This window comes from Cricetulus griseus, chromosome 10 (genome assembly GCF_003668045.3).
Source record: "Cricetulus griseus strain 17A/GY chromosome 10, alternate assembly CriGri-PICRH-1.0, whole genome shotgun sequence".
In the NCBI taxonomy this organism is placed as follows: Eukaryota; Metazoa; Chordata; class Mammalia; order Rodentia; family Cricetidae; genus Cricetulus; species Cricetulus griseus.
This window is the reverse complement of record NC_048603.1, coordinates 12,359,704-12,370,123: the sequence shown is the minus strand read 5'-3', so window position 1 is coordinate 12,370,123 and position 10,420 is coordinate 12,359,704. Positions and strand designations below refer to the sequence as shown.

At 45.9% G+C, this 10,420-nt stretch overlaps 1 protein-coding gene across 1 annotated transcript in view; it reads right to left on the bottom strand.

Moving 5' to 3' along the window:
- Positions 1-7,973: 7,973 nt before the first annotated feature.
- The window catches only part of Dpys (dihydropyrimidinase), a 72,358-nt gene continuing 69,911 nt past the window's right edge, over positions 7,974-10,420 (bottom strand). The window contains exon 9 of the mRNA XM_035449661.1: positions 7,974-8,090. Coding sequence (XP_035305552.1) covers positions 7,974-8,090 — 117 coding nt within the window. The remainder of the gene's footprint in view (positions 8,091-10,420) is intronic.

The following is a 10,420-nucleotide window of genomic DNA, read 5'->3' as shown; positions in this document are numbered from 1 at the left end:
TCCTTAGACCCATGGATATGTGGATACCAAGTCTTCTCCATGTTGTATATTCTTTTTTTTAATTGTTTATTTTTATTTTATGTGCATTGGTCTTTTGCCATGGGTGTCAGATTCCCTGGAACTGGAGTCACAGACATCTGTGAGCTGCCATGTAGGTGCTGGGAATTGAACCCAGGTCCTCTGGAAGACAAGTCAGTGCTCTTCCCTGCTGAGCCATCTCTCCAGCCCCTGTTGTGGATTCTTATTGCAGGAGGCACTGCCCCCTGCGGCTGATTCTCTGAGTCACCATCACTCCCTATGAGTCCTTTCTTGTTGACAGGTAAGCCAGCACCCACCAGAAAACTTCTGTAAACAAAAACACCAAGGCATTCCTTTCTCTTTCCTGAGCCTTCAGATCCAGGGACATAATTGCATTTTCTAGGATCCTAGAAGATGAAACATTCTTCATTTGCCCTTTGTTGCTGTGGTGGTTTGAAAGAAAATGGCCCCCAGAGGGTGTGGCACTATTAGGAGGTGTGGCCTTGTTGAAGTAGGTGTGGCCTTGTTGGAGACAATATGTGACTGTAGGGGTGGGGTTTGAGGTCTCTTGGTCAAATTTCACTCAGTGTGACAGATAGTCTACTTATCTTGCCTGCAAGATGTAGGATTCTCAGTTACTTCTCCAGCACCATGGCTGCCTGCACGTCACCATGTCCCACCATGACAATGTACTGAACCTCTGAACTGTAAGCAACCCAATTAAATGTTTTCCTTTAAAGGAATTGACATGGTCATGGTGTCTTTTCACGGCAATAGAACCCCTAACCAAGACGATTGCCAACAAACAAAATGAAACAAAGCATCATGACTATCCTAGGAGGCTTACCCCCTCTCAGGATGGACCCTGAAGCCCCAGCCCTACAACAGAGTTGCCTGCTGCAGCCCCAGGAGCCCAGCCAAGCATTCCCAGATACCTCTACAGCAATGCTCTTCTTACTATGAGCTCCTGCAGGCTTGTGTCCCTATCTTCCTACTGTGCTGGAAATTTCTCTCCTCTCCACAGACCTGTGCGGAGCAGTAACTATTGAGCCAAGAGGACATGTGGGCCTGTGTGTTCCCAACATGGGAGAATTTCATTCAGGGTGAGATTGGCTCCAAGGTTCTGAAGCCTCGCGGAGTATTGAAAACCATCTAAGAAAAGAAGGCAGAACGTGGGGAGGTGGAGGTGAAGAGCACGAGAGAAGAGCAAGAGGCTGAAAGAACAGGGTTGGGGGATGGGGCAGGCTGAGGGAGCTGGGTGCACCCCAAAAGTCAAATCTGAGGAAGGTCTAGTGGGAAAAACGGCTGGGTAACAAGCCCAGTGTGGAGAGACTGGCTTTCCTCCAGTTGCTTCCCAGGGCTCTGCAGTGACATGGGAACATGTCACAGGCTGGATAACTTGCCAGGTGCTTACTCCCTGCCAGCTCTGTGCTGGCTGCATTGTGTGTTCTCTGCTTCACTACACCCCAATGATTCTACTGCTGATTCCATTTCCACAGTGACTCAGTTCCTTGGCCATGGTCCCTGCCAATCAATGCTGACTTTTGGAACCCAATCTACTGTCTTGTTCTACAGTGTTCTTTGCAGCTATCAGTATTGGATAGACATTTTCTTTTCTGAGATTGTGGGCATGTGTGTGTGTGTGTGTGTGTGTGTGTGTGTGTGTGTGTGTGTGTGTGAGAGAGAGAGAGAGAGAGAGAGAGAGAGAGAGAGAGAGAGAGAGAGAGAGAGAGAAGAGATGAGAGATGTTTCCGGGATGGAGAAACTCTTGACTAAGGAATACACTAGAGTGATTATTTTACTTCTTGAGTCATCTGCCAGCCAAATGGCCATCAGTCACACTTTGGGCAATTGTTAAATCTTGAGTCTTGGGTCATCATTTGTTAACAAAGAAACAATGCTATCTCATAAGCTTGCAGACAGAATTTGGTGATAGAGTCCACAGAGCTTAGTCCTGGTGTGGGCACATAATGAAGGCCTAATAGGTGGTGTCATTTAGGATCTATTGAGCACATTTGTTTCATTAAAGAAAACCCCAGAGGTCCTGGGTTCTTGTGGAGACTGCATCCCATTGTAAGACAAAAAACCAAAATTCAACTAACCAAACAAACAAACAAAAAAGCTCAGTTCTCTCTCTCTCTCTCTCTCTCTCTCTCTCTCTCTCTCTCTCTCTCTCTCTCTCCCTCCCTCCCTCCCTCTGACCTCCCCTTCCTTCTCTCCCCTCTCTCTGCCTGCTGCCTGTGGACCAGATATAAGCTCTCAGCTATTGCTCCAACACCATGCCTAGCTGCCTGCTGCCTTGCTCCTGGCCACGATGGGTATGAACTCACCCTCTGAAACTGTAAACAAGCCTCCAATTAAATGCTTTTTTAACATAAAAAAAGAAAGAAAAAGAAAAAAAAGAAAAAGCTCAATTAATTTGCCCTACCTCTCTAGCTCTTATACAAACACCCTTGTCTCAAGTCCCAAGAACCAGTCCCCATGGGGCTTACAGTTTTACAAACACTACCATCTCACCATGGAGGCTCTTAAAACAGATGCAGCCCTGACCATGAACACAAACCACCATTTGCTGTTGTGTTACTTGTGCTGTCTGGACCCTGATGGGTGACCTACAGTGTCCTTGGGGTTCTCTGTCCACCTCAATTAGGCGTTCACTTCCCTCCTTCTGCTTAGGCCTGTATGCAAGTATGCAAACTATCTATCTGCCCATTGCCCGGGGTGAGGGGGTGTTTGGGGGTCATGGACCTTGGTCTGAGTAAATTTCCACTGTGGCTGCTGTGGTATATAAGTCTTCTCCCCTTTGAAAATAAATGGCATTCTCCTTGCAAGAATGACCCATTGTCTTGTCTTTATTTAACCCTCGGATTCCCTGTCCCGAACTGTGAAATGTTGTGACTCTGGCCGTTACTACAGTGTGCCCCACAAAACTCCGCTCTTCCACCACCTGGTATCTGCACAATTATTCCATTCCCTCAACCTGGATTTCCTGAGCTCGTTCCTGTGCCACCCTGCAGCTTTTCAGAGGCACTGGCCACCAAAAGGAAGGGTCTGGCCCGGTGCTCTGCAAACAGCAGGTGCTTAGTAGATGATGACATTGTTGCTTGGTTTAAAGGACTTGTCCACAGACATTTTCCAGACAGAAAGAAATCTAATTATTATATTGTGTGCCTTCTTTGGCACTCAGCATTAGGTAGTATAGAGAAGAGACGGGGAAAGCCGTGCAGAGGAAGGGCACATCTCTGGCCAGACACTGACTGGACGTCATACACAGTATCTTAATTTTCAACCATCCTTGCATAGACAACAGTCTTAGCTACTGAATTTCCATTTCATCAATAGAAGAACTGAAGCTTGAGATGTTTACGTCTTGTGATGCTGGTTCCAATGCAGCTTTGGCAACAAGTCCACAATGCTGCTGTCTGCCACACAAGGAGAAGAGCTCCTGCTAGGATGTGCTGCCTCTGTGTTTCAACTATCCCCATGCGCCGGGCGCGGTGGCGCACGCCTGTAGTCCCAGATACTCGGGAAGCTGAGAGACGAGGATCGCTTGAGTCCAGGAGTACTGGGCTGTAGTGAGCTATGCCGACCGGGTGTCCGCACTAAGTTCGACATCAATATGGATATGGTGACCTCCCGGGAGCAGGGAACCACCAGGTTGCCCAAGGAGGGGTGAACCAACCCAGGCTGGAAACAGCAGGTCAAAACTCCGGTGCTGAACAACTATACCCATGCTTCCAAACGCATCTCTGCTCAGACTGCTCATGGCGCCCACATCCTGGCCATCATGCCCAATGACATCTCCAAGACGGCCACATGTCCTCGTCTTGTGCCTAGACCTACACCACCTTCCTTTTTGTACTTTCCACTCTTCTGCCACCACTAAGGGCTTGGTATTCAAGGAAAGAACACAACAGTCTAGGCTTTCTGGACAGTAGGGCTTGGGTATCACATAACACCCTGCTGGGAGGGCAAATTCTTGTTTTGTTTTTGTTTTGTAAATGAAGAAACTGAGGTTTGGGAAAATCAATCAAACTTCGTAAGGAAAAGGAGCTTGGTCTCACAGGCAATCTGTAAACTACAAAGGGATGCCGTGTGCATTTCCAGTGGCTTTGCTGGAGTAGAACAATCGTGTTGTCACTTCCCTCTTCTCCTGAGGAGCTGGGCAGGAACAACTATAGAGTTTGTTTCTGTTGCGTTATGACTCTCTAACTTCTCTGTGTCAATTGAAGAACTTAGCAGAGATTCTTTCACGTCCTCTTTTATTTAAAAATTCAAAAGTATCCACTCATTACGAATCACACTGTGCTGGGTATGGGGGAGTGGCCAGAGAACCAGACAAGACCCACCCTGTAGCTTCTGGAGCAGACAGGGAAGTGAAGCAAGCAGCTATAGCCGTCCCCGGTGAGTACGCATGGGGAGTTGGCTTCAGGACAGTATGGATCCCCAAATCTGAGGATGCTGGTATTACTTATATAAAGTCATGTCACATTAAACTGTGTGTGCTCACCCTCCCTTATCCTTGAATCTGTCCCTTGATTTTTTAGGACTTTTACCTCCTAATGTGAAGTGGGTGCTGTATAGAGATTGAGATACTGTACTGTTTGGAGAATCATGACAAGAAATAAGATCCATTGGTTGAATCCATGGGCATAGAACCCACAGATACAGAGGCAACTGTATCATTCTGCAGGAGACAGGGTGCAATGATGGTGTGGACGTCGGAGCTGCATAAAAGAAGGACCTAACCTACTTTGGAAAGCCTCTGGGAGAAGGTGACATTTCAAGCGAGCGTTAAATGGTGCGTGAGGATTGACTTCTGGGTAAGAAAGCAACTGACTTATTCACCGGCATAGAATTCTGTATTCTAATTGTCCAGCAGAGTGCAGGAAGGAAAAAATAAATAAAACATTTTGTGATATCTTTTAACCTGAGAAAAAAGAACTTGCAGTTTGATTGAGCTGGAAGACTTCTCTTTGGGTGCAACTCACCATCCTCTCTTCCATATGCTCAGAACAAATGATAACTGAGCCCCTCACTGCCCTCCGTTAAATGTGCAAACACACCCTCTCGTAGGCTAGTGTATGTCGGAGTGTGGTTATATCCAAAGGCACCCTGTTAGGCCTATCTACTCAGAAGAAAGAGAAGCCCAACCATGATGCATAAAGGGACCAAGACACAGGAGGCACTTGAGAGGAACAGATCAACATATCTCCAGATGATTCTAATTCCAGTTAATCCCCTCAAATCCTGAATCCATCAATGTGATTTGATTGGATAGTTTGCCTCGGACTCATTTAACGGTTGAACACCTGGTTTGATTTCCTGGGACCCATCCAGGGACTTAACTCACACAGGAGCCACTGACAACTCAAGAAATCATGTTCTCTCAGAACTGAGATCCTCCAGGTCCTAGTCCCACCCACTAGGTAGAAGGAGACACATGGAACTCAGATACCAGAATACAAAATGAAGCTCCCAGTGTTTATTAATTGTAATCAAATATAAAATCGCAGTGCTATTTCAAACAAATGTAGCCATTAATACAGAACAACAAACCCTTTACACAAGAAAGTCATCTTTAAAAACCCAAAGAAAGAAACCTAGTGTAAGGCAAGATGACATTTGAAAAGAGTCATCAATGAATCTTCACGCAGACTTCCCACCCCAAGGACATTCATTTATACCTTCAATCTTCTGCAGCAACAAAGGCACAGTGAGACAGACAGCTATTGCTTCTGAGAGAAAAATCAAAGAGGCTCAGGGCGATTATTTTTCCTAAAGGATCTTGGGGAGTTGAAATAACAGGCTCTTCTCCAGGGGTTGACAGCATGGCAGGGAGGAGGCCTTTACTCTGCTTCACCTTTGAAGAGAATAAAAGGCACTCAGTGTAACATTCTCCCTCACAAAGAGAGACTGAATTCAAGAAATGTTCTAATCAAAGTAAACACTAAGCCTATTCCTACAAAAGCTGTAAGGAACACGTGATCACACCCAGGCCTGTTTCTTTCTCTCGCTAATCTCCGGAATTTTAAACATAATCTTTCTGAATCATGAGAATAATTCCAGTAAGGTGGGAATGACAGAAACACTAAAGCTCCGGGGCTTGTGCTGTTAAAAAATGACAATGTCCAACAATGGGAGCGCACACCGCACGAGGGAGCCAGGCCTGCAGTGTCACAGTGCTCATTATCCAAATCCCTGCTGTCACACGGTTGAAGCAGGGAAGCACAGGCTGTCAGATGTGAGTGTGTGCAATGCCCCAGCATGCAGAAAGACAGACCTTCATCCAGCAGTGCTCCAGCCGACACACACAAACCTTCATTGATCGGGTCAACTTCCAACAGTAGTGTCTGACCCTTTGACTTTGCCCTGTGACATTTGTCATTTATAGCTTACACCGAGAGCCACACCATCAAGTTACCAAGAAAACAAATACAAAAAGCATCTCAAGACCTTTTAAGCTTGTTTATAATCGTGTGTTGGGCTGTACTAACTGCTATCCCACGACCTACAGGCTAGGGTAAGACTCTCCCAGATGGCTACATCACCGTTTTAACAAATAATCAGAATCTAGGGAAGCCACCCAAAGGGGGGAAATGTACATTTCATTTAGTCAATGGAAGTGACGTCACAGAGATGCAAACACTCTAGCACCGTCTTTTAATGGAGTAGGAACAGAAAACAATGGAGGGAAAAGAAACTGTAGAAAAAATGGAAATAGTAGGAGTTTCAAATCATAAAGATCCGCATGTCCAAAGGCAGCGCAGGACAGACCCACCTTTGATGTCTCTGTATTGTGATGGCTGCACTGCCCCCAGAAACTGAGTGTCGGGCACTACCAAACACTTCTAGGAAATTCTCTCTCAAAAAGTTGTGTAACTTTCGCTCTTCTCTTTCCACTGCTCCTCTGAAGAGGCAGACAGGTCTTTTGCACCCTCTCTCTCTCTCTCTCTCTCTCTCTCTCTGTCTGTCTTTTTCTTTCTCTGTGTGTCTTTTAGTCTCTTTGTCCTTCTATCTCTCTCTCTCTTCCACCACTCCTGTCCCCAGAGATCTCCCTCTCCCCTCCCCATTTTTCTCATTCCCTTTCTTTCAATAAGACTTCCCAAGCCAAAAAAAAAGTTACGTAACTTTCCTTTATTTCCTCAATTTTATTCACTTTTCATGCATTCTAAATCATAGTCCATCGCTTCATTCACAGTACAAAGATTCATTTTTCCCCCACATAAAGTTCTAGTTGGTTTCTAAATATTGACCTACTGGTGGGGCTCTCTGCCTGCAACTGGCTATTGCTTTTCACTCAGAGTAGAATCTCTGGGGTCTTTGCAATATTCCCTAACATTCTAGAGAATGAATCTCTAGCTAGCTCAAGGTCTGTCAATCAAAATCCACATCTAATGTTCTAAGTCATCAAGGCCTTTATCAGTGTGACCTCTACTTTGAAGCTTTAGACTCTTCATGGGCCTGGGATGAAAGATACTAACTTGATGTTTATGTGGAGGTAACTGTAGATGGAAGTTTCTGTCCTGCCTAGTCCTGTGGCCGTTCAGTCCCAAATAAACACACAGAGGCTTATAATAATTATAAACTGCTTGGCCAATGGCTCAGGCTTCTTGTTAGCAAGCTCTCTCTTAATTAGCCCTTGTGTATCTCCATGTGGTCTTAGCTTACACGATGATACCCAGACCTCTTTCTTCCACAGCTGCTACACAGTGTCTCCCTGACTAGCCTACTGCTTTTCTCTATCCCTGTTTGGATTTCCTGCCTGGATACATCTTGCCTCCTGCCTGGATACACCTTGCCTGTCCATTGGCCAAAACAGCTTTATTTATCAGCCAATAAGAGAAACACATATTCACAGCCTACAGAAGGACCTCCCCCATCAGGTAATCATCTGTTGGTTGATACTTACTCGGGAACACTTACTTTGTACTTGCTGAACCACAGCACCCGGATCAAGAGTGGCCCTGCACCCTAGTCCCAGCTCTGTCATCCTCTTCCGTCTCTCTGGATTTCAGTTTGAAGACTTCTCCCTTGTAGGGTGCACGCTGCACCGGGGTAGGTGTGCAGGTCTGAAACAGAACACTCTTCATTTCTCTCTGTGGTTTACTCCAGAGTCCTCACCCTCAGCCCTAGGGAGGCAGAGACATGGGCTCTCCAGGCCAAGCTGGCTAGCTAGACTAGCTAATCCATGAGTTCTGGGCTCAAATGAGAGACCCTGCCTCATAAGTGAAAGTGGAAGAGTAAGGGAGGAAGGCAAGTGATGTAGACTTTGAGCCTCAACATGAATGACACGTGTACGTGAATACACACATACGTGTGTCTACACACATTCAAACACCCACATACACAAGCAAGAAAATGAATTCCTAGGGGAAAGAAAGAACGCCAGGAAATGTTCCATCTGGTTGCACACTCTTGTAACTTTCTATCATTCCTTATAGCTTTCTCTCATTCCGTCTTTTCTTCCTTTTTTTAAAAAAGCGATATAAAAAACCTATTATATATTTATAAACTATGTAAGATTTATTATTTTATGTGCAAGCATGTTTTGCTCGCATGTATGTCTATCTGTGCATCATACACATGCCATGCCCACAGAGTCCAGAAGAAGGCTTCCCATCTCCTGGAACTGGAGTTGGAAATCGTTGTGAACCGCCATGTAGGTGCTGGGAACTGAACCCAGGTCCTCTGGAAGAGCAGCCGGTCTCTAACTGCTGAGTCATCTCCCCAGCCCCAACTGCCAGTTGTTTTTGCTTCTATTCCAGTTGCCTATAGTCCCAGCGTTCTTTCTTCTCTCCAGCAACTCTTCAGATATTTGGCTGCACAGTAGACTACTTTGCATTATGTCTCCGTTTTCGAGGTTGCCTTGGCACATAACAGGACTTCTGCAGGACCTCACCTCTTTAGTGACCCACGAGGCAACACGCACACACGGAGTTAATTCCAGAACTTGAAAAGCATTCTGAACTTTATGAGCAAAAGAATTCATGAGAAGTAACTAAAAGCATGGTGTTTACAAACATGCACGTATTTTCATTGATGAGCCAAGAAGCTGTCAACCTCAGTTGTTACAAGAGTGGGTTCTGAAGCTGGATGGTCTGAAGAGTCCTTCACTCCTTGCTTCGGCTCCCCTAGAACTAGCCGATTTGAAAGGCTGTACTACACGGTAGGGCTGTTGAAGGGTTAAACATGAAACATGTGGAGTAGTGCCTAGCACGGAATATGTTCTGTCTATACAGTACTATGCAACAACATACATAAGTGCTCGCGCACATGCACGCACACACGCACACACACACACATGCAATTGTGGGCTGCACGTTGGAGACTCAAACTAATACACTGATCAACAGTGTGGGCTTGGAAGTGGACCGAGTTTAAGTTGGAGCTTCCTCTTTCTAGCCATTATTTGTGGGGAACTGACAAGTTAAGAAACACCTCTGGGCCTGTGTCCTCAACCATGAAATGGCAAATAAAACCCATCTCTCAGAAACGTGAGCCGCTCCAGAGGCAAAGCATTCTCTTCACTCATTCCAGAGCAGGGCACAGACAGCTTTGGTTTGGGAAGGTGAAGCACATTAGTTCTGAGTGCCAGGCTGGCCTCTGCCCTCTCCTAGGTCTGTCAGAGGCTTTCCTGAATCCTCTTTGTGGCTTTCCTTCATCCTGGCCCTGTTCATCATCTTGAGACATCCAGACAGTGTCAATCTCCCATAAACGCCACTCAAGTGATGCTCTGGTCACGTCTGGGACTTTAAACTTATCTGGCCCCCAAGGTCTCTGAGTACCTCCTCCATCTCAGGTCTTCATTGGCACACCTCTCCCTCTTGTGGCTCTATGGTCAAGCTAGGCTGTGTGGCGTGTCACTGAACCCTACACAGTTATCATCCAAAGCAGGACACTTGACATCATAACAGACATAACCCAGTCCTTGCAAGCAAACCAAGATTTTTTTTTTTCTCACACCCTCTCTTGCCTACTATTTACAGGTCTGGCCTTTCTCTCGGTTCCTCTTGGTAAATCCCATGGTGTGTTTCAGTGAGTGCTCTGGGGGAAACTAACGTAAGTGGGCAAACATTTGTGCACTCATCTGTGTGCCACCTGCCCCCCCCCCAGCCCCTGTTCCATCACCCCTCTTTCTACAAGAGTTCCTGGACCCTAACTACTTTCTGTGCTCAGTTGTTACCTTTCTGTATCTTCTGAGCACCTTGGGAACAGACCACAACACCAATGATTCAGGCCAAATGTCCTTGGTCCTCCTCATTCATAGTGGGCAGTGGTTCTCAACCTTCCTGATACTGGGAACTTTAATACAGTTTCTCATGTTGTGGAGGCCCCAACCATAAAATTATCTTCATTGCTACCTCATTTTTGTTACTATTATAAATCATATTGTAAATAT